The 25,291-nt window shown below is 42.7% G+C and overlaps 1 protein-coding gene across 8 annotated transcripts in view; it reads left to right on the top strand.

Annotated features, from left to right (window-relative positions):
* MARK2 (microtubule affinity regulating kinase 2) overlaps window positions 1-25,291 on the top strand; it is a 251,027-nt gene that overhangs the window by 206,426 nt on the left and 19,310 nt on the right. For 5 of the 8 annotated variants that reach the window (XM_082269944.1, XM_082269939.1, XM_082269943.1 and 2 more), the window contains 2 exons: window positions 2,145-2,399; window positions 2,744-2,770. In XM_082269944.1, the coding sequence (XP_082126070.1) occupies window positions 2,145-2,399; window positions 2,744-2,770 (282 nt within the window). The remainder of the gene's footprint in view (window positions 1-2,144; window positions 2,400-2,743; window positions 2,771-25,291) is intronic. The other 3 variants (XM_082269942.1, XM_082269945.1, XM_082269940.1) reach the window with 1 other exon arrangement.

Here is a 25,291-nt window from a genome sequence, read left to right on the forward strand (position 1 = left end):
AGTCTCCCCCAAATGCCTGAACAAAATGGTGTGCTTTCTGAAATATCTCTTTATCAGCAGACCATAACAGCACAACAAAACCATTATATGATGGGATGTGTCCTGAGTATATAGCTAGCTTCTGATTTGCTGATGTAAATCATGAGGTTTTCTGCTAGTCAGCAGCTTTTTTGGACACTTTGTGCTGTTGTCAAGGATCTTGATGGGTGTCCTTGTTTAAAGCATTGCGCTTTATGGCTGTAATCACAGTAATGCGCCCACAAGACATGCAAAAAACGCATCTCGCACTTGCAGTGCCATTTATTATTGATGGCACCCTAAACATGACAAGCCAGATGTTTTTTGCACGCAAAAACACACACAGGAAATAGCACAATCCACAGCTAAAAATTCTGCAAAGCTCAAAAATATTTTTGCCCCACTTGAAATTAATGGGCTTCCCTATTCCAAAAGTGCGCACAAGTAATGCGCTGCAATAGTGTTAATGGAGATGAAAGGGAGCTAAAAGGACTGAATGGAGACCTAAACTGGTCACAATGTCCAATGTCTAGTTATTTTAGGCAAATTCCCAAGAACTGCGAAAATTTAAGGTTCCCCTAAATTGGGACTTTTTAGGCACAAAAGATTGGAAGGATAGATAGATAATATAAATAAAGAAGTTTTTTATTTAAATACAAATACAAATCAAAGATTAAGAACAATGTGCAAGCAAGAAACAAACAGAGAGGATATAACTCATAGTGCTCGAACATGACCCGACATGTTTCGAAGCTAAGGATACTTGCTCCTTCTTCAGGGGAGTTCAAGCAGTACTAGGGTTATACCATAACTGAGTTTAAAAGAAGCCTGCACAAGGGTTAAAAACAACTGGTGATACGGATTGATCTGGCAAGCACGTATGGCAGTATGGATTGTAAATAGATGTTAGTATTTAGAGGAAGGACACAGCTGTTAAACCACGGACGTGACCGACAATCAAACTGGGCATCTGGAGTCCTCAGAAAAAGGGGGAAGCCAGGTGCAATCTCTTGAATGGAATATGGGTACTGCCGGTCTTGATAATAAACCAGATTGTAATAAAGTAGAAACGTCCTCTCCACACTGCAGCCAGCAAACAAAACGCGTTTTGTTTGCTGGCTGCAGTGTGGAGAGGACGTTTCTACTTTATTACAATCTGGTTCATTATCAAGACTGGTAGTACCCATATTCCATTCAAGAGATTGCACCTGGCTTCCCCCTTTTTCTGAGGACTCCAGATGCCCAGTTTGATTGTCGGTCACGTCCGTGGTTTAACAGCTGTGTCCTTCCTCTAAATACTAACATCTATTTACAATCCATACTGCCATACGTGCTTGCCAGATCAATCCGTATCACCAGTTGTTTTTAACCCTTGTGCAGGCTTCTTTTAAACTCAGTTATGGTATAACCCTAGTACTGCTTGAACTCCCCTGAAGAAGGAGCAAGTATCCTTAGCTCCGAAACATGTCGGGTCATGTTCGAGCACTATGAGTTATATCCTCTCTGTTTGTTTCTTGCTTGCACATTGTTCTTAATCTTTGATTTGTATTTGTATTTAAATAAAAAACTTCTTTATTTATATTATCTATCTATCCTTCCAATCTTTTGTGCCTAAAAAGTCCCAATTTAGGGGAACATTAAATTTTCGCATATGTATTAGGGATGTGGCACAATAGGCTCTAGGTCTTTAGCACACTCTCCACAATTCCCAAGAACTCGGAGGGCTTAGGCCTGTTTCACACTGCTGTGAATTATCATGTAACTCATCATGCAACTGGTGACACATAAAATTCCATGACAAGTCAAAACACATTAATTTTAGTGGGTGCCTTTTTGATTAATGGAACTCAATTTGCAGTGACAAATAAGGTTCCAACTTACTTTTCTGTGACTTTGGTACAACTTGAGTGCCATAGACGGCAATGTTAAATCGCAATAGTCGTACGCAAATCACAAGGAAGCCGCAAGCAAGTTGCAGGACTTTGGGGTTGCAGCAGTGTGAACTGAGCCACATTGTCTGGGTGGAAATGTATACATTTTCTAGAGTTTTTTCTTTTTTACCATTTTTTTGAATATTCCTGACACTATTTAGGATTATGTAAATATGTATATTTCTCTTCTTATAGCACGGCCCCTCAAAGAGTCCCTGTTGCATCTCCTTCAGCCCATAACATCAGCAGTGCTGCCCCAGAGAGAACCAACTTCCCTCGTGGAGTGTCAAGTAGGAGCACTTTTCACGCCGGTCAACTTCGTCAGGCCCGGGACCAGCAAAATACGCAGTTTGGAGGTGTAACACCAGCTTCTCCTTCTGGCAACAGCCAGGGTCGGCGTGGAGCCACTGGAAGCATATTCAGCAAATTCACATCCAAATTTGTACGAAGGTAAGTAACCAAAATCTAGATTTAAACTTGATGCTTGTACAAGTAGAAAGGCATAGTAATTTATTATAGTAGGAATAAATATTTTAATTCACTGATAATCAGATCAGTACTGTGTACTTTATTTTAAAGATAACACTGTTGTTGGCATAGGTTTAGGGAAATCTAACCCAAAATTGTATAATTGTTTGATAGCTGTACATTAAGAATCCCTAAAGCAGACCAGCAGTGAAGGGGTTAGAATTCAGTAATGTCAGATTTAGACATAATTTTTAATTTTTCCTGCCCCCTCACTTATCTGTGTTTTTTTTTTTTTTTTTCTGTTTTCCTCCCATTCGTCTATCTAGAAATCTGTCTTTCAGATTTCCCAGAAGGTAGGCATGTATTCCCCACCTCTCTCACTGTTCTTCACTCCCAGCACTGCTGCCTTTTCTTTCTGTTGTCCTTCCAAACTGCTGAATTTACTTGTTAGTGTCCTGTGCCTCTCACAAGGGCAGTGTGTGCATATTTGTGGCTCTGAGAAATAAGCCAGGATCAGAACCTTGTGATAAAATGGTGTCTTGTGTTTGCGTTTAGCTATATTATATATATATATATATATATATATATATATATATATATATATATATATATATATATATAGATATATATATAGATATATATATAGATATATATAGATATATATAGATATATATAGATATATATAGATAGATATATATACTTCACTGGGTTCTGAACTGTCTCTTATCTCTGCTTGTTTCTTCCTGGGTGTAGGCTTCCATTTTCGGGCCTCTGTTACTTCATCTTACTACTCTTCGCTCCATACCGATAGTATTATAGATCTTCTCCATTGTGATGACCTTTGCACACTGCAGTTAGAATTGTGCTTTTTTGTTTGTGTTTCTTCTGCTCACCTTTCCGTGCTCATCCTGTCAATTTAATGATATATTATGCATTGGGACTTTTTAAAAAGTGGAGCAAAGGATAATGGAAACATTGACAATTTCAATCTTCAAGTTTTTTTTTTTATTTTTTTGGCTATTGTCATTGAATTTGTGATTTAAAGCCAAAACTTTTTAGTTTTTAGATAAAATGTGGGAATGTTGGCACCTTTAAGTTTTTACTGTGGTCTGTCTGGAGTGACCATTTTGTTGACTATTGTCCCCAGTACAAAAAGTGATGGGTAATCCAAAGTTTAGGGGTTGCCGCAGAAACGTGATAGAGGGTAAATCTTCCAATGAGTAAGCTTGGTCTGCTCAAAGGGGATTTCTCCTCTTACTACTTTCTGGGGTTGATTTCTAAAACTGGAGAGTGCAAAATCGGGTGCAGCATGGTAGCCAATCAGCTTCCAAGTTCAACTTGTTCATTTAAAGTGGTTGTAAACCCCATTCATTAAATTTGACCTAGGCACATAGCTCTGTAGTGTTTACTTATCTCTCTCCAAAGCTCCAAGTGCCATGTGTTACTGCTGTTCTGTTCCTCTGTTATCAGCAGAGTCATTTCTGACAAGCTCTCCAACAAACTAGATAACAGCAGCTGAAAATTTGTGTCTGGGTGGGGAGCTTAGAGGCAGATAAGCAGAGAGCTTGTCTATTCATAATACAGCTCTGCATGTTCCTACTTTCTTCTGCCTATGTGGAGTGGGGGTGTGCCTTTCCTCCAATCAGCTCTCACACAGTGTACGCCAAGACTCCACACCCACTGCAGAATGAAAAAACAAGATTTCTAACACAATCTGCACTTTCCAAAGAAAGTAGAAAGGGAATGTCAGCAGATATACAAGTAAAACTTATGTAGGGAGATTTGTTTTATCTCTGTGTATCATCTGAGGCTGTTCACTTCACTGGGTATAGGAGAGGGTTTACAACCACTTTAAGCTTTGACAATAAATCTTGGAAGCTGATTGGTTTCTATGCTGAGCTGCACCAAATGTTGTGCACTCCAGTTTTAGTAAATCAATCCAATCCAATCAAAGTGTTTCTGGGGCAGGAATGAGTGTAAATCTACACAATAAGACAGACATAAAAAAAAAAAAAATCCTTTATCTGAACCATAAAAAAAAAATCCTTTATCTGAACCATAAAAAAAAAAAGTTTTGGTTTTACATACACTATTTAAACCAAATTAATCCTTATTGGTGATGTATCAAGACTTCCATTGTTCCATTTTTTTAAGTTCAATTGTGCTCTTTGAATCTGAACTAGAATGTAATTGACCGATTTTTGTCATCAGTCTAAAAATTGTAAAATTTATTGAAAACATTCTAAGTCTCACAATTGGAGATTCATGATAACCTAAAGCATACAAATTCATCATGACTTTTAGAAGGTGGTGTTTTTCTTTTTCTCTGTGGTGTGCAACTTCAAGTTGCACATGTAATAATCACACAGAAAAGCCATATTATTTAGCTATGCCTTTCAGAGCAACCCCTGCAGTGTCCGAAGGAGTTTTCCCAGCTGGCCCTTGACATTTCTTGATAGCTTTTATCAAGAAATGTAGAGGGGGTCTTGTTTTTTTTTTTTCCCCCCCCCTGCACTTTTCATACACGCTCTCGCAGGTACTTGTGCTTCCCACCCTTCGCCTCAGACACCTTGTCATCTGCCAATTGGACATAACTTGGATCATTCTACGTGTGACAATAGGAGACATCTGCTTTATACACCATCTGCTTTCTGCATTGAAGACATTAAGGGAGCTGTATCAGCTGCTTCAGCCTGTGCCACCTCTAATACAGTGCCAAAGTCTGGAGTTTGTAAAGCATAATCTGTAAGGTTGATTTATAAAATGCTGTGATCCAAGTGCATTTCATTACAGTCTCTTTGAAAATTGAAAGTTTATTTAAAATAAGAAATGTATAATGGTTTGTAGGGTTATTACTGAAATCTTTCAGAAAATGAAAAGTGTACTATTCAGTAGCGATAGTCCAAATATGCATTGTATATTATTCATTGAGCCATAATACAAGGAAAACTTGCCTTCTTTTTTCAACCTGATTAGTAATGGAAACCTTGCACTCGTTAAGAAATGCGTTTGAGATCAATGAGGGATAATTTTGGATCAAATAGTATGAGGTTCACACATACTCGTGTTATTTTATGTCGTAAGTGATCATGATGAAATTGTCTCGCTCTGAATGTTTAGCTGTTAAAAGTACGAGTGTGTGTGTGTGTTGCATCTACCACCTCCAATGTCAGCCAGCTATGTTTCTTGCAGTTTTCTTGTGACCTCTGTCCTGTCTGCCTTGTAACCCTACCTGCTGACACAGGTGTCTGAAAATTCACATCCTCTTCACTGCTGGGGCTCTAGGGCTTAACAGTGTGCATGTGTTTTTCCTTTTTCTTTTTTTTTTTATGCAGATAAGTTCAGTTATTTGTATTTTTGTTTGTGCTTTTTATTGTTCTAATGTGCATGCAAGGTTGTAGTGTGTTGTTTATTTTTTTACACAGCAATGTTTGCACAATTTTTATACCTTGACCATTTAACTGATGTACTGATGACTTTTAGTCCTAGTTCACATTTGTGCGATGCGGGAATGCTGCAAATATGCAGCGTGATCCCGCATCGCATCCGCAACCCTGGCAGTTCACACTGCCATATGCGATACGCAGGGTGTGTCAATTAAAAGTTAACGACACCCCCAGTTGCGATCACATATCGCAGTGTGATCTGCAAGTTTGCACAGAATCGGATCGCACTAGTGTGAACCACTATGCGATCCGATTCTGCTGCGGATAAAAAAAGGGTCAGGTGCGTGTTTAGTGCGGATGCGGTGCGAATTCAGCCATACAAAGTGTATGGCTGAAATTTGCACCGCACATGAGATTGCATGTAATTTAGGAGCAGTGTGCTCCGAATTACATGCGATCTCCATGATCGCACTAATGTGAACCGGGGCTTAAAGTGTATCTCCAGCCAAAATGTTTATTTTCTTTTGGATAGCGTGGGGAGCAGTTAGAGCATTTGTGAGTTTTACTGCCCTCTGTGACCCTGCTGGGAAAATTACCCCTTACTTTTTCCCTGGAACAGAAAGTATTAGGGTCCTTTCACACCTGTCTGTTCCGCCGACGGACTCCGTTCTGCTCAGCGGGGGTCGATCCACCCAGCTCTGTGTGTGGAGATGGGAGCTGTCAGATCCCCGCTGTCCTCTATGGGGGAATCAGATGAGAACGGACAGCCGAAAATAGGGTTTCCATCCGCCCGGATTTGACGGACAGGATCGGATCGGATGGCAGCGGGTGTCAGCGGAGATATCTCTGCGAACATCCGCTGCCCCATAGGGATGCATGGGGCATCAGATTAGGTCCTCCTGAAAAACTGGCAGGCGGATCTGATCGGACCATATGTGTGAAAGGGGCCTTAGCAGAAAGGCAATACCTTACAGAGTGCCAACCGCAGTAAAACCTCACATTTTTTTATTGCTATATGTGTCCATCTTGGAGGTTTGCCTTCACTTCTTGTCCAGGTGAAGTTGTCACAGAAAATGATGGGAAATCATCCCCTGACAGACCGCAATGAAATCCTCAAAGGTTGTATCCCTTTACATAAAACAAATACACAAGCATCCCACCGGGGTTTGAGCGAGGCATACACTTCTAAAGAAGTAGAAAAGTAACAAAATGTGAGAAAAATGTAAAATTGTACAATTTATTTCAAAAAGAGTTCTAAAAAAAAAAGAGTGAGTAGAAACAAATCACTCCAAAACAGTAAAAATGGCACAGTACCAGTAAAGAATGTTGTGCAAACGGTCTAGAACAAAAGATATACAGTTCTCACAGGTGTAAGAGCATACTGATAATTGTTCACATAGATATCCCAACATGTTTCGAAATCTTGATTGATTTCTTCTTCAGGGGAAAAAGCATAGCACAGGAATATTTCTTCTATAAATGCAATACAAGAATAATAGTACCGTACAACATATGTATATAAAGTATATTACAAAAACATCTATCCATATGTGAGGTATACAAACAGGCCAACCATACTTGCAGCGTTGTAGTGTTTCATTAAGTGTGTCCATCCGCTGAGATTCAAAAAGTAGGCCCCTGTAGAGGGGTCTGAACGAATATGTGGGGCAGGGATGGTTTGTTTTGAGGTGTTTTTGTCAAAAGAGCCAGCCAATATAGTAGCCCTAGTTTTTAAGGGTAACAGAACTTGCATAGAGCGACCTTATGTCAAAGTAACGTTGCTACCAGGTAGATGTTGAAAATTGGTGTGTAGATTTGTTAGGGTGCAGCCCTGGATTGCTCACGAGGATCGCCTTAGTAGAGAAGGGAGCCGCTCTAAATATAGGGGAAAGAAAGAGGAGTGAGGAAAGATGCAAGGTATTATAAAAATAATAGGATATATACTCCTATTAATCAGTATTGGAGTATAACAACACAGTAACAGCTTACCTCTAGGAGAAGAGCCAATCAATCAGAGGGTGTGGTTCAACACTTTCTTTTGTTCTAGACCATTAGCACAACATTCTATACTGGTAGTCATTTTTACTGTTTTGGAGTGATTTTGTTTCTACTCACTGTTTTCTATAACTCTTTGAAATAAATTGTAATATTTTACCTTTTTTCTCACATTTTGTTACACTTCTAAAGAAGTAGAAAAGTATGCCTCGCTCAAACCCCGGTGGGACTCTTTAGTGTATTTGTTCTATACCTTTTGGGGGGGTGGCATGACACTTTCTTAGCCCCTGCATCCACCTATACTTTTGTACCTATCCCTTTACAAAAAAACCCCAAAAAAGAAAATATATTTGGCTGGAGGGAACACTTGTTACAATGCACGGAGGAGGCCACCCCCTCCTCTTTCAAAATCAGATTTTAGTATGTCCAAAAGGTATGTGTCAAGAAAAAAAAAAGTTAGATTTAGACTTGACCTTCCCTTTTCCACATCCTTGAGCATGCCGTCACTATTGATCCAGGAAGATCCCTGGGGAATGCAAAGCAGGCAAAATATCACGAGATATTGTAAAAATGTCTTCTCGCCATTCTCTGGCTAATATGTATTCCCCAAGATCTAGCCACAGGGAGTGTGACGTCACCCTCACCGCAAGTGGAAGACAAAGGTAAGGAAGTATAAATCTGCCTCTTTTTTTTTCTTTTTTTTTTTTTTTGTTTTTGCTGCGTCATTTTGTACCTTCTAACAGCACATTATTTTTACAGGGGATGGAGTCTCAGACAGTACAAATGGATCTTAGATTTTATTGCAAAGTTCACTTTGTTTTTTCTGCACTTTATGTATTTTGCTGTCACAGAATATACTCAGGTTTTTAGTAAGGCCTTTCTTTGCAGTCTGAATCGCTGTATATATATTAGATTATGAAAAAAAAAAAAAAATTAAAAGGCCACGTGCTGCCACTAGTGTGGACAGGGCATGTTTTGTATGCCTCCATTAGTCATTCTATGGGACCGTTAATACCTATGCATCCTAGGGTGGTACAACTTTATAAATATTATTTCTCTAATTCCAAGTTTTTGGATTATTAGCTAGGTTTACAGCAAATGAATCAAAAATGCACCACATCAAACAAAAAACGGGGTGTGATTTATCCCTCAACTGGCTATTTCAGTTATTCACTGCATGCATAGAGTTAACTGAATGGGATTATGCCAGCCTTCCAGTTTGAAGTCCAAATGTGTTCTTTTGGTGTATATACAACTCCCTTTTAAACTCTCTTTTAGCCAGAGTACAAAAATTCTATTTTGAGAGTAACATTAAAAAATTAGAATATTATTTTTATTTCCTTTTCTTTGCATGTCAGGTTTCAATATTCATATTGTGCTGTTTACAAAGTGCTCTGTGCTTATGGATGTGGATCGCAGTGAAATTATGCTGTGGAACCTCTTTCAACCAGCTATGGATTGATGGATAAATGATCAAATCCTAAATCCAAACAGTAATATATATATGACATAATATATAGCATATAAACATATATAGGTGCTGTTTTAAAGTGCTCGGTGCTTATGGTGATATTCCTCATAAAATTATAAATATATAAATAAACGTGATTAAATAATACATAAGCCAATCTGTGCAAAATCACAATCCTAAAATGTCCAATCACAATCCTAAAATGTCCAATCAATCTTCAAAAAATGACTATTTCACACTTCTTGGTATAACTCTATTGTGGGTGATGGTGAATAAGTATAGTGACTTTTTCCTCCACCTTGTGCCACTTCTAGGTGTACTAAACTCTCACCTCTATTATGAGGGTAATACGCCTGTGGTATATATCAGGGAAAGTGATGATTCCTTTTCCTCCTTTATTCTAATACGGTACCAGATCCTTCCAGGGGGATCCTGTGCAGGTTTCCGATCTTACAAACTCCATTAGGCCTTCCACTAGTATCCTTGGGGTGCGTTCTCCTTACTCTATCCTTCTTTCTCAGGGGCTCATTAAAAAGATAAGGCCATCATGGTGCAGTATTACATACTTTTATTATACACAAATAGTAGCAAACTTACAGTTAGATTTCTTTTATCCAGCATATTAATGAGAATACAAGCACTGTGGGAGCTCAGTCCCGTCCGACACGTCACTTCCGGGTTCCGGGTACCTCCTACACGTTGCGTCACGTGATCACGTGACTTCCTCAGGGATGAGGAATAAGCATTACTGCATCAGTGGGGGATTGCAATACTGGGGTACCTGGACGATCTAATCTTGCAAACAGAGTCTTCGACTGCCCTGTTGACCAACTTGGAGATCGCTCTGCAAACGCTGAGGGAGTTTGGTTGGATTCTGAATCTTCAGAAGTCTGCTCTGTTTCCGTTCACGAGCCTAGAATATTTGCCACGGACTCTTTACTCCCACTCGGCCAGTGTGTTTCTCCCTCCTGCAAAACGTCAAAAGTTGCAGGAGGCGATTCGGCTTCTGCTGTCCAGCAGACAATTATCTCTTCGGACTTGCATGCGGGTGCTGGGCCTGATGGTGTCTACCTTCTACCAGTTCTGTTTGCTCAGTTCTACTCTGTTTGCTCAGTTCTACTCAAGATCTCTGCAAAAGGAGATTCTGGTGAAGTGAAACAAGGATCCTCGGTTTCTGGACAATCTGTTCTTGTTGACCCAGAGAACGAGGGGTTCCCTTGTTTGGTGGCTTCGTTCTCTGGCACTTCAGGGAAAATCCTTTCTTCTCCTGTACTGGACAGTTGTCACCACAGATGCCTGCCTATCTGGGTGGGGAGTCCTCCTCAGCACGGATTGTACTCAAGGGGTCTGGACTCTGGAGGAGTCCAGGCTACCGATCAGTTTACTGGAGCTCCTTGCGATCAGGCTTTGCTTGGATCATTGGACAGTTCGTCTCCAGGAATATCCGGTACGGATTCAATCGGACCATGCCACGGCCGTGGCTTATCTCAATCAAAAGGGGACATGAGAAGTGTGCTGGCGGCTCGGGAAGTAGCCGACATTCTAAGGTGGGCAGAACGGTTCATTCCAGCCCTCTCTGATGTACACATTCCAGGGATGGAAAATTGGCAGGCGGACTATCTTAGTCGACAGGCGTTGGACCAGGGAGAATGGTCACTTGATCTGGAGGTGTTCAGTCAGTTGTGTCTCTGGTGGGGGACTCCCGAGGTGGACCAGTTGGCCTCTCGTCTCAACAGGAAAGTTCACAGGTTTGTGGCACGGTCTCAGGACCTTCTAGGCCACGTCTCAGATGCCCTAGTGGCTTCCTGGAGTCACTATTGTCTAATAACTTCTTTCCTCCTCTCAGGCTTCTGCCACGAATCCTGCACAGGATCAAGGCAGAAGGGATTCCAGTCATTCTTGTGGCTCCAGACTGGCCTCGCTGGTCTTGGTACTCTGATCTGGTACGGCTGGTCGCCGATGTTCCTTGGAGACTCCCTCTTGGGGAAGATCTGCTGTCTCAAGGGCCGATCTTCCATCCTGCTTTCCAGTCGCTCACTTTGACAGCCAGGTGCTGAAGGATAGAGGATTGTCTGATTCAGTAATTCCTACGCTTTTAAAAGCTAGAAAATCTACTTCCAGGAAGATTTACTATTGTACTTGGAAGACGTACATTGCATGGTGTGAGTCTCTTGGGGCTCACCCGCTCTCCTTTTCGGTGACTCGGATCTTGGTTTTCCTCCAGCGAAGGGTCAAGCAATATTTGGCCTTGAGTTTCATCAAGGGCCAGGTCTCAGCTTTGGTGATTTTCTTTAAACGTTTGTTGGCCTCTCACTCCTTGGTGCATACTTTTCTCCAGGGAGTGAGACACTTGGCTTCCCCAGGGCGGTCTCCATTGCCGCCATGGGACCTCAATTTGGTGTTGACAGTTCTTCAGAAACCTCCCTTTCCTTTTTCTCCCTTTACGGTAAGTCAAAAATCCCATTTTCCCCTCTTTCTGACCTATTTTCAGCAATAATCCAGAATATTATTTGGAGGTTCTCCCAGAAACTGTCATTTAAATAAGTAGACTCCATAGAAATAGGACAGTATTTGGATTTCTTCTCTTTCTTAAAGCGGAACTACAGTATCTCACAAAAGTGAGTACACCCCTCACATATTTGTAAAAAATGTATTGCATCTTTTCATGTGACAACACTAAAGAAATGAATGACACTTTGCTACCATGTAAAGTAGTGAGTGTACAGCTTGTATAACAGTGTAAATTTGCTTTCCCTCAAAATAATTCAACACACAGCCATTAATGTCTAAACCGCTGGCAACAAAAGTGAGTCCACCCCTAAGTTAAAATAATAAAAAGTTAAAATTGGGCCCAAAGTGTCAATATTTTGAGTGGCCACCATTATTTTCAAGCACTGCCTTAACCCTCTTGGGCATGGAGTTCACCAGAGCTTCACAGGTTGCCACTGTAGTCCTCTTCCACTCCTCCATGACGACATTACGGAGCTGATGGCTGTTGGAGACCTTGCGCTCCTCCACCTTCCGTTTGAAGATGCCCCACAGATGATCAATAGGGTTTAGGTCTGGAGACATGCTTGGCCAGTCAATTACCTTTACCCTCCGCTTCTTTAGCAAGGCAGTGGTCGTCTTGGAGGTGTGTTTGGGGTCGTTATGTTCGAATACTGCCCTGCAGCCCAGTCTCCGAAGGGAGGGTATCATGCTCTGCTTCAGTATGTCACAGTACATGTTGGCACTCATGGTTCCCTCCAAGAACTGTAGCTCCCCAGTGCCAGCAGCACTCATACAGCCCCAGACCATGACACTCCCACCACACGCATGCTTGACAGTAGGCAGGACATACTTGTCTTTGCACTCCTCACCTGGTTGCCACCACGCACGCTTGACACCATCTGAACCAAATAAGTTTATCTTGGTCTCATCAGACCACAGGACATGGTTCCAGTAATCCATGTCCTTAGTCTGCTTGTCTTCAGCAAACTGTTTGCGGGCTTTCTTGTGCATCATCTTTAGAAGAGGCTTCCTTCTGGGATGACAGCCATGCAGACCAATTTGATGCAGTGTGCGGTGTATGGTCTGAGCACTGACAGGCTAACCCCCCCACCCTTTCAACCTTTGCAGCAATGCTGGCAGCACTCATATGTCTATTTTCCAAAGACAACCTCTGGATATGACGCTGAGCATGTGCACTCAACTTCTTTGGTCGACAATCACGAGGCCTGTTCTGAATGGAACCTAACCTGGTAAACCACTGGATGGTCTTTGCCACCGTGCTGCAACTCAGTTTCAGGGTCTTGGCAATCATCTTATAGCCTAGGCCATCTTTTATGTATAGCAACAATTCTTTTTTCAGATCCTGAGAGAGTTCTTTGCCATGAGGTGCCATGTTGAACTTCCAGTGACCAGTATGACAGAGTGAGTGCGATAACACCAAATTTAACACACCTCCCCATTCACACTTGAAACCTTGTAACACTATTGAGTCACATGGCACCGGGGAGGGAAAATTGCTAATTTCGCCCAATTTGGACATTTTAATTTAGTGGTGTACTTTTTGTTACCAGCGGTTTAGACATTATTGGCTGTGTGTTGAGTTATTTTGAGGGGACAACAAATTTACAGTGGTATGCAACCTGTACACTCACTACTTTACATTGTAGCAAAGTGTCATTTCTTCAGCGTTGTCCCAGGAAAAGATATATATTTACAAAAATGTGAGAGGCGTATACTCTTTTGTGAGATACTGTATATGCATTTGGCCAGTTCATAGTTTAGTATCCATGTATGTAAATTGTGTTCCCTGACATAGGATTCACAATTCTTTTAGGTTTGTCTGGTGATCTGAACAGCTTATCAGGTTTCCTGACAGTGCAGCTTTTTAAAGGCATACAGTAGTCAATCTTTTTAGAAAATAATAAATGCACCCCTTTAAAAAAAAAAAAAAAAAAAAGTGCATTTATTATTACTTTTCCATATTTGGATCTATAAACATGACTGCAATCAGTGGAACACAGGTGCAGTGCACAGGCTTCTGTGACTTTTTCCAGCCATGGGTCCATTCCAAGGTACCACTCTTGTGCTTTATAGAATTGTAGTGGCAGATGGGACTTGTAGTCTCTCCATTCACAGTTCTCTGTGAATAGATAACGTGGCCCATGCCACGCATAGCCATATCGAAATATCGATATCCAAATTTAAACCGAAGCCTGTTGGGAGAAGCATTCTGTAAAACATTAAGTGGGGGGATGGTTTGAAAATGGGGAGCTTGGGGGATGGCTCTCTGGTACCCTAAATATGGATATAACCTGAAACATGCTGTGAAGGGTTAAAGACCATTTCCCAGCCTACTGATTGATGAGATAATCAGTCTGCTCTCAGTTCTCGGAGGCTTTCAGCATTGAATTGGTAGTTATGTGCAATACTATTGATCTATATTGGCTCACAATGCTTCTAGCCCTGCTGTGCAGTGAACTACAGGAAGATGCTTTAAGATTTGTGTACATAACTAAAGCTGAACTCTGGGATAAGCAAATATTGTCTTAATAAGAGTCGTGTATAATTGCTTGAATCTTGGTTTGGCTTGTACAGTATATTTCTTCTAGAATTGTGCAGTAATCCAGTGTGAAACATTACATCTGTGCAGGAGCTTCCTGTAATAATGACCAATCATCGCTGCTCTTTCTCTTTGTGCAGGGTGTCTGGTCTCCACCCCCTCTGTAGTTCTCTGCAGGCAGCCTGTAGTGTGTAGGCTCTCTTCGTCCCCTCCCACAATTCTGATCTTAGCACATGCTATGTATAGCACAGTGATGTTACTGATACTTTTACAAAGTAATATCTGGCTTTGTGAAGTTATTTGGTGCATGCAAAGTGGATCGATATCTTTTGGTTAGTGAGAAATATATTTAACTGAACATTTTTAAGTCTGGAGTTCAGATTTAAGATGTATTAAAAATAAACGGAAATATTTTTAGTGAGTTCCTTACTAGATTATGAAATGTTTATTATTTATGCTTTGCTTAAATAAAGTGAGATATGCCTTGTTATACAAATATTTAATTTTAAAGTATAACTAAATGCTAGAACAAAAATCTAACACATAGCAGCTCACCATTCCTTAGATGTGGTATCTGCATCATTGTTTTTTTTATTTTCACCTGCTGTTCCTGTCAGTAAAACACCTTCTTCTGTCCTAGGGTGACTATACTATATGTATTAGGGAGCAGCATTGCAACCCTAGGACAGGAATTGTTTTAGGACTAGTATGGGGGAAGGTGTTCTATAGTCCACAGAGAGACCTGGGAACAATTACTATAAGATAACTGTGCAATACTGTGGCGCTGCACGATTATTCGTTAAATCACGATCTTGATTCTACCCCCCTCACGATCCTAATCCAGCATTTCCACGATTCATACAGTGTAGAGCCTTTCTCTGCTCACTTACAGCTGTCAAAAAAAAAAAAAAGCACCTCTGGCAAATCAACATTTCTCAGCGCTTAAAGATAACTTTAAACAATGTATAATTTGTTCCTTTTAGATCAGAGATGAACTTCTGTCTCTAAATGAGGACAATTTAACTACTTTTTCTGACACTTGTTGCTTACAATTAAAATCAGTATTTGTTGCTAGAAAGTTATATAGAACCCCCCAAACATTATTTTTATATATATATATATATATATATATATATATATATATATACACATTTATTTTTTTGGGCAGAGACCCTAGAGCATAGAATGGCGGTTGTTGCAATATTTTATGTCACACTGTATTAACGCAGCTAACAGGAAAGTTAGCACAATTTTGTATAATATGAAAGATATTATGCAGAGAATCGTGATCTTTATTCTAAGCAAAAAAAAAAAAATCAAGATTCTCATTTTATCCAGTATTGTGCAGCTCTACAACACAGGCTGGGAGCCCAGGAAGCTATCAATTTGCTGGTTTTATGAACGAATTAACATGCATTTAGGTGGAGAGGAATTAGACTTGTCTGTTTTTCTCTGTCGCTCATTGACAGACGTAGTCCTCGTTGATTCAACACATTCGGGTTATGCTGCCCTCTACAGGAGTAGGACTAGACAGGAAAGAAAACGTTCTGGCCACACCCTAGGGGCAGTCCCAGAGGGTATATCCTCTCACTTCCTGCTCTAGCAAATCAGTTTTTTTTTTGTCTAGTTAGGAGTAAGGACCTAGATACCTTGCTGGGATCTTCGGTCCTGGCAGGATTTTTTTCTTAGAAAAGATTTTTTAGACCGCTTTTTTTCTCCAGTGTTCCTGTGAGATCTTCAAGCAAGAAAGCTGAACTGGGCGACGGGCTGGATGTTGAGATCCAGTGGTCACCCCAGTTCAGCCTACGAGCGCGTGCAGGCCATAGCTCCGCGCTGGGTCGGCCGCGACATAGTCCCACTGGACGGGGACTGACCCTGCGAGTTAAACGTCTCGCCGAAACGCCTAAGACCATGAGTCACGGCATCCGTACTGGTCGACAGCCCTCCCACCTCGGTGGAGAGGGGTACTGTCAGGAGTTGGCGCCCGCCTGGTTCCGGTATGGTGAGTAGTATGTTCCCCCTTTCCACCTGACGGATCTTGTGGTGAACGCGGGCCCCTCGCTGTAATGGTAAGGATGGGTCTTCCCTCTATCCTATAACATGTCACAGATCCCCCTGTTTGAGTGTGATTTTTGTGAACAAAAAGCCAGGAGGCTTGGTTTGGGAGCTGACAATCTAATTGCAAAGATGTTAAAATTATGAAGTCAGTGGCAGTACTAGAACTTTACTGTGATAGTATAAAGTATCCTACCTGTCAGAAGCCACAGGGCGATGTCTAGATATGTATACTGCATTCCAGATCATTCCTCCAGCTAAGCAGATGCCTCCCGATGGCCACGGACCACATACGGCCCGCCAGGGTCCGGTACCGCCGACCACGCTGACCACCATGAGGGTGAAGGGTTGTGAGGCCGAGATCCTTCTTCAGACATGCCGCTATTCTGTGCAGGCCGCCGCCATTGTCTGGTAGTTCGCACGAGGCCGCCATTTTGGCGTAGCCTCGTGTCTCCAGCATGGGGGCGGCCATGTTTGAGGTGACTCAAACACCTCGTGGAGCTAGGGAGGCGCCGGAAGGCGTGCAGAGGGGCGGAGCCGCCTCCTTTCTTCCCGGGAAGCCAGCCAAAAGACTTCCTGTCTGTTCTAGACAATGCTGAAACTCTGAGCAGTAAGTGGTGAGCTTTGGGGTCTATCTCTCTCTCTCGCTCTATAGGGGTCCCTAAGCAGGCAACACTGAGGGGCTTTGTGGCGCTGGGGGTCTGAAAAAAAAAAAAAAAAAAGTTTTATTTCTTTTTGGCAAATTGATTTTTCCGGGCAGTATCTGGAATTATCATGGACCCTGCCACATAGGTACCCCCACCGGTTTCCCTCGGGGGGGCCGCGGGACCCGCCAGTGCACAGAGTATGGATGCATTCACAGCAGTTTTGAAGTCTTTGGTGGCTCGGGTGGAGACGGCCTGTCAGGAACGGGGGTCAAGAAAGCGACCCCCGCCTACCCCTATATCGTCTGAGACTTCAGATTCAGATGCTGAGATGGTTATTGCAGCTGCAGGCCCCTCTGCAGGGGCTGTTATCTCAGGTAAGGTTCCCTCAGACAGTGAGGAGAACGTTCATGCTTCCGCCATAAATCAGGAAGAAGCATTGGTGGACGCACTAGTTGTGCGGTTCGGGAAACCTTAAGACTTGAGGTTTTTCCGGCAGAGGCAAATAAAAAGGAATTTCCCTTTGGTACTAGCAGACCCACCAGGACGGTGAAGGTTTTTTCTTTACCCAAGTGTTTGGGTAAAAAGATTAAAGAGGTATGGGATCATTCTAAGCGTACCTTTACTAGTTCCAAGCGCATTACTAGACGCTATCCGTTTGAGGAATCCCTCATTAAGAAATGGACGGTATCACCAGTGGTGGATCCACCTATTTCCAGACTGAATAAAGCCACGTTTTTTTTCAGTGGAGGACGCTTCGTCCTTTAAGAATTCGGTGGATCGGAAGGTAGAAGCGGAGTCCCGCACTATCTTTCCCTGATAGGATCAGCCTTTAGACCAATTATTGTCATTTGATCTAGTTCTCAGACATTTACGGAATGGGCGAGATTGGTGCGCCAGGACCTGAAGGGGAAAGGTATCCCCCAGGCAACATCTGTTTTGATGGAACAGATTATATAAGGACTACAGGTTGTCTGTGACGCAGCCTTGGATGCTACCCCCCTATTAGGGCATGCATCTATGTCAGCGGTAATCCTCAGACGTGTGCTGTGGTTAAAATGCTGGGTCAGCGTAAGTACTACAGGGAGCGGTAGTTACCGTTCCCTGAACAGATCATTTTCTTTACCTTTTCCAAAGATTAGCATCAGTTCCCCACAAGAATCGGATCCGGTTGAACGGACAGACCAAGGAGCCTCTAGCCGGGTGACTTCGGTCTCTAATGTTTAACCAGGAGAAATCACCACTCGTGATAGGAATCAGGTGTCTAAAGAATGTGTGGGAACAGAGAACGATCAGACTTTGTCGGATTGCCAGGGCCAGATAGCTCTAGGGCAGCCTGGTTCGGATCCAGTCAGGCAATATCAGGGTGATGACGTAAGTCATTCGCCAAGGATTTCACCATCTGTGCCTTCTTCACAGCATCCCGAAGGCGCAGAGATTGGTAACGCGCGCCCACGATGCTCCAGTGGACGCAGCAGACGCGCTGAACGGCCTGTAAAGGCATTGTCAGCTATTAAAGGGATTCCCTCATCTCAGATTGCTGCTGAGATTTCTCCGCAGGATGGAGATGGAGGGAACTCCAGTTGTCCTGGAAATTCTAGGCTAGCCTCGTCAAGCCGGTCCGGCTGACTTGGACATGCTAGTCGCGAACGTTCCTTGGGAACTTCTTCTCAGGGAGTGTCTGCGGTCTCAAGGACCGATCTTCCATTGTGCTTTACAATCGCTGGGTTTAATGGCCTGGCTATTGAGACCCAGGTACTGAAGGACAGAGGGTTGTCAGCTTCAGTTATTCCTACGCTAATTAAAGCAGGGAAAGCAACTTCCAGCAAGGTCTATTATCGCACATGGAAGACGTATATCGCGTGGTGCGAATCTTTAGAAATTCCTCCACGTACCTATTCGGTGACCCGAATATTGGCCTTTCTGCGAAAGGGGGTTGAGCAGAAACTAGCCTTGAGCACCATCAAGGGTCAGGTTTCAGCATTAGCAATCTTCTTTCAGAAGCCTTTGGCTATTAAGTCCTTGGTGCGGAATTTCATCCAGGGGGTGCGGCACCTGGCTCCATCAGTCCGTGCGCCCTTATCGCCCTGGGATTTTAATTTGGTTGTCGGTTCTGAAGAAACCTCCTTTTGAAAGCATCAGGGAGATTCCCTTGTTTACTTTATTCCAGAAGGTGGCCTTCTTAGTGGCTATCACTTCTGCACGCAGAGTGTCAGAACTGGCTGCATTGTCATGCCAGTCCCCATACTTAGTGATTCATAGGGATAAGGTAGTTCTTCATCCTAAGCCATCCTTTCTTCCAAAGGTGGTTTCAGACTTTCATCTGAATGAAGATATTGTACTACCTTCCTTGTGTCCTCAGCCCAATCATCATCAGGAACATGCGTTGCATTCCTTGGATGTGGTTCGGGCAATCAGGGTATACCTGAAGGCTACGGAATCATTCCGTAAGACGGATTCACTATTTGTGATCACGGATGGCCCCAGATAGGGGTTGCCTGCATCTGCCGCGACTATCTCCAAATGGATTAGACAGACGGTGGTACAGGCTTATTCTAGTAAGGGTCGGAATCCTCCGTTCCCTGTTAGGGCGCACTTCACTCGAGCGCTCAGTACTCCTGGGCTTTCCGCCATCAGGCATCAGTGGTCCAGGTATGTAAGGCGGCCACCTGGTCGTCGGTACATACCTTTACAAAATTTTATAAGATTTAGGTGATGGCATCGGTGGATGCCTCATTTGGCCGCAAGGTTTGCAGGCCGCAATTTGAGGAGACCGGTGGTCTACCTCGAGGGTTGTTTTCTGTTGGAATTTTCTGTTAAATCTCATCTTTAATTGATGAGCATTGGAAACTTCTAGTTGGCACCGGTTGGGCCTTCTAGATGGATTTGTTTTCCATTTTCCCACCCCTCATTTGTGGTACTGCTTTGGGACGTCCCGAGTGTGTTGAATCAACGAGGACTACGTCTGTCAATGAGCGACAGAGAAAAATGGATTTTTGTAAAATCTTACCGTAAAATCCTTGTCTCTTAAGCTCATTGACAGACGTAGTACCCGCCCCTCTGTTTTTGAGTTGGGTTGGGTTAAATTCTCTAAACACTGCTTTGTGACATAACTGATTTGCTAGAGCAGGAAGTGAGAGGATATACCCTCTGGGACTGCCCCTAGGGTGTGGCTAGAACGTTTTCTTTCCTGTCTAGTCCTACTCCTGTAGAGGGCAGCATAACCCGAGTGTGTTGAATCAACGAGGACTACGTCTGTCAATGAGCTTAAGAGAAAAGGATTTTACGGTAAGATTTTACAAAAATCCATTTTTACTGCTGTCCGTGCCCCCGTTTGAAAGTGAAAGTAAAAGTCCAAATTTTTGGGATGTCCCCAGAAAGGTAATACGGAGGTGGGGGGATTTCCAATGTGGGCACTAGTTCTGCTGACCTGGTGGTCCCCAAGGAATTCTCCTAATTTTTAGGGATTTCTTCACTTCCTGTTTGCAAAGATTTCCCTTCACTTACTGTCCCATAGCTAATCGGACACAGATGGCGAAAAAAAAAATCCTCCATTGCTCTGACCAAAATAAAAAAAATAAAAAATTGCCCATAGTTCTACAGTACAAGCCACAGGCTGGATGTTTATAGACCCTAGATTATACCTCTGTCCCATGCCATGAAACCTCAGATTTTTGCTTGTGTCCTGTAGGTGATTGACCTCTTTTTCCCTATGGGGAAGTTTCTGTGCTTCACTAGTTCTTTAATTAAAATTCTTCAATCAGTCACTTTACTGCCTTCTTCCACAGCAATGGAATCAGTGCATCCAGATCGGTATAACCTCGGTAAAGCCTTGGGAACTATACCCAGGCCCCACTGTGGGAACAGCCTGTAAGGTTTCTTTAGGCACTGGATTCTCTTTGGCTGCTCCCTTTTGGCACTTGCAACATGTGTGATTAGCTGCAGTGTGCTATACATCCAAGGCCGAGGTCCATTTCTATGGTTCTTAGACCCTGAAGACCACTCCTGGAGGTAAGCCCACCGTGATGGATGAAGCCTTGACCCATGCAGGGACCAGCAACGTGGAAAGGTAAGACATCACCACCTCAGATCATGAGGCATTCGATTCTTATAGGATTGTGCAAACTAGATCCCGTGCATGTGCAGTTTTCAACAGTATGGGTTGCTCCTGTGAGATTCGAATGCTGCCGCTGATCTGACAAGGGGCGGAGCTCAGGTGATAATGCGAGCAGCTGTGAGTACAGATCAAGCCTTGCTCATCTCTCCTCCTGCTTTTTAGACTTATCTGTAAATTCTATATCTTGAAGTACAGGACACAGAACACCTTCCCCTTTTGTTCTTGTGTTACTCTGCATTGCTTACTTAAAAACTGAGGTCTCATGGAGGGGTGAGGGGTTAGATTGGTATGCCCTGGGAAGGCACGCCTTAGTCCATAAGCTTTGTCAGTGTCTAGTCACCTGAACGTAGCAGCCGAACGTAGCAGCCTGTAGCCCTGGATTTATGAATATCCAGCCTGTGTCCTGTACTGTACTCGAAGATAGTTTATGGGTAAGTCAAAATTCCTTTATCTTAATCATACAGTACAGGAGCACAGGCAACATTTTCATACACCGTGGGTTATAGGCTCATATCTTCAGGTGATTGGACAGCTTTTGAGAACACGCTCCCTTGGGCTTTTCCCCTAGAACCCTACTCCATTCCGTGAGTCCTTAGATTTTAGGTAGTGTCTGCAAGTGTTGGACCTCGTCTTCATCTTGGAGATATCTGCCTTGCTATTTTACTACTTCTGTCGGCATGAGAAAAGTGCAACCTCTCTAAAATCTTGGTAGCCATACTCTGACTCCATGCTGGGAGAATGGACTGTAATGTTGCTTTGGGCACTGTATCCTGTGTGGGCACCTACCTTGCACTTTTTACAATGCAGTGAGTAAACAAAAGGTGCTATACAGGTTCAAGGCCACGGTCCGTCGCTATGGAACTCTTCTAAGCCTGTTTTTCAATAGGAGTTGTACCCTGGTATGCTGGTTTAGAGAACACAGAATCCACTGCAGAAGATTTCTGTTCTCCACACTGCCACTGTATTATACTGTATTATATTGGGGGGTTCCTGATAAAGAAACAAAGTGTTTCTTTAGTATGCCAAGAAAAAAGCACTAAGCAGTTTTGTTAATGTTGAAAATAAAACAAAACCTTTCCTGACCACTGACCTTTTTAATGGATTTAAAGGTGAAAATTGGGGTACATCAGTATTTTGACCTGATTTGTGACTTGACCAAAATAAATGACTTGACTTGCTTGACTTCTAGCAGGGACTCTACTTGCTTGCTTTTTCGCCACAGTAACTTGGGACTTGCTTGAGACTTGAAGGTTACGACTTGCTTGTGACTTGCACATGTGTGACTTTCTCCCATGTCTGGAAATTTCCAATGGACCGAGGGACTTTGCACTTCTCCTAGGAACTCCATGTTTACTGTGTACTTGTACATTCTTTGGATTTTCTACTCCAACCTGGCCACTATTCCCAAACCCAAAAAGGGCATTCTTAGTATCTTGGATCTTAAAACTCTTAATGTCTTCATTGGGTCCAGAAATTGTGTGGGTTCCACCAAATTTATCAATGCTACCTATCACCGGGGAGGCTTTTTGACTTCTGTAGACATCCTATACATATGCTTACCTTTGTGTCCCCATATTTTGAGCACATCAGTGATTCTTATGCTTTTGCTGTAGGGCCCCCTGCACTACCAATTTGTTGCCCTGGCCTTTGGCCTCTCATCTGTACACTGAGTATTCACCAAGGTGCTGGCCCCAGTTTTTGCCTTGCTGTACTCTCATTCTATCCCCATTGTAAGATACTTATGATCTCTTGTCAAGGGAACACTTCGTGCAGGCTCTGCTAGACAAAGTGTCTAGGACTGTCCATACCTTTTTTATAGCGATTTGAATCGATCCTGAATCTTTAGAAATGGTTGCAAGGATTTGCTCATCATTTGTAATGTCTGCATCTAGTTCTGGACACAGCTCAGGCCAGGGTGTTCATTCCACAGAAGAAACTTTAAACTCTCCCATTCAGTAACGGTCTGACTCTCTGCCAATGCGTGAGTTTCCTAGGCCTGATAGTAGTCGCCTTCGAGGCTATGAGTGTGAGTCCCTGAGTAAGCCCTTTTGGATAAAACATGTTAGAGGGGAGGTCCCAAAGGCGAAAACGTCATGATAAATTTGCTTCACTAAATAGGGATCAATGTTATGCTATCTTGTTATTACCTTTTCAAAATTCTACCAGATGGATGTCCAGTCTTTTGCGGATGTAGTTTTCGGCTGCAAGCTTCTTGCAGAAGCACTCTGAAGTTGGGGCTGTTAGCACAGTTGTTGCCCAACCTTCTCATTCATTGCTTGGGGATGTCACAATGTCTGTTAATATTTTGCCTGTGCTGTACTATTCAATTAGGATAAGAGGAATTTTAACTTACCTGTAAATCCCATATCATAAAGTACAGTGCAGGCCGCAATCCCTTCCATTCCTTGGTTACTCTGCATTGGTTGCTACAAAAGAGAGAACTGTGTAGGAATATAGGGGAGGTGCCCAGGTGGCATGTTTTGAAAACTTTGCCAGTGTCCAATCAACAGAAGAATGGAGCCTATACCTATGGTCAATGAACACCGTGCCCGTGTCCTGCACTGTACTCCAAAATATGAAATTTACAGGTTATTCAAAGTTTCTTTTTTTTTTTTTCCTTCATTCTGAATGCATCGGCTTCTTAAACCACTATATCTAGGTGGCGCAGGCAAACTGGCATCCATCTGGTTCTGCCCATTCTGGTTGGCTTTGGTCCTGTCAACTTTACCAGATATACGTGAGGGCTTTTTGGCATCCGTCAACTTTCTCATATTTGCAAGGCTGCCACCTTGTGATGTGAAAGCTTTCTAAGTTAAGCCACATCTGATGCTGGCTTTGGGCATAAGGTCATTCAGGTGGCTCTTTGAACTGCAGGCAGTCCTCAGTTCTGTTTTTATCCTGCGCTAGGTTGCATTTGTTTTACTGTGTCACCCCGACCCCTCAGTCAGACTGCTTTTGGAGGTCCCCAAATACTCAAGTGTCTCAATGGCTGAGAATTGGAATAGGATTTTTGTATCCTTTCATGATGTTCGTCGAGGGATACGGGTCCCATGCATTCATGATCATGTTCTTGGTATGGCTTGCTACAACACTGAGGCATGCTGGTACAAGGAGGGATTATTGTGGGCTCGCCTACAGTTTTGCCAGTTTTTGTTTGCCAGTCCTCCTGCAGGTGGCAGTATAATTCCTCGATGGATGGCAACTATAGTATTTTGTGGTTATTTAAAAAAATGCTCCATTTATTTGTTGCTATTTTAATATTTATGCCACATCTGCTGTTGAAATCGTAACCTATTATGGCCATTGTTTTACATGCAGCAGAGCAAGTCTTTGCCTGAAAATTCTAATACCTGACCAGTAACATATTGGCCTAGCAATCTGTTATGCAGCAGATCCACCAGCAACAGTCAGCTTCTAAGCTATGTGTAACATCCACCACTGTGACACAGACTGCAATAAAGAACTTACTTAGGTTCTAGCCTTCCCCAATGCTATTGCTGGTTCTCCCTGTTGGAAGTTTCCCTTTATTTCATGTTCTAGTGACAATGTTATCCATGAGAGAGGAAGTGAAGGGAAATCCCTAACCGAGCCCTGAGCAGCAGTATAAATATAACCATTTTACATTAAACTAAAAGAAAATGTTTCAGCTAGGAATACACTTTAGAGGTTTTACAAATTGTATTGAGGGAAGTACTTGCGTAATATACTATTGACTAATATATTTTTGGGCTTGTTTTAACCACTTAAGCCCCGGAAGATTTTACCCCCTTCCTGACCAGGGCCTATTTTGCGATTCGGCACTGCGTGATTTTAACGGACAATTGCATGGTCGTGCGACGCTGTACCCAAACAAATTTGACGTCCTTTTTTTCCCACAAAAAGAGCTTTTTTGGTGGTATTTGATCACCTGTGCGATTTTTTGATCATGCGCTATAAACAAAAAAAGAGCGTCAATTTTGCAAAAATAACAATATTTTTCACATTCCCCCCCCCCCCCCCAAAAAATTGTAAAAATCTAAATTTTTTAACATTTTCGGCCAATTTGTTTTATGCTACATATGTTTGGTAAAAAAAATAGCAAAAAGTGTATTTTGATTGGTTTGCGCAAAAGTTATCACATTTACCCCGTGTCCCTAGGGGCGTGATTCTAACTGTG

The sequence above is a fragment of the Pelophylax lessonae genome (assembly GCF_965119305.1).
Source record: "Pelophylax lessonae genome assembly, chromosome: 10".
Taxonomy (NCBI): domain Eukaryota; kingdom Metazoa; phylum Chordata; class Amphibia; order Anura; family Ranidae; genus Pelophylax; species Pelophylax lessonae.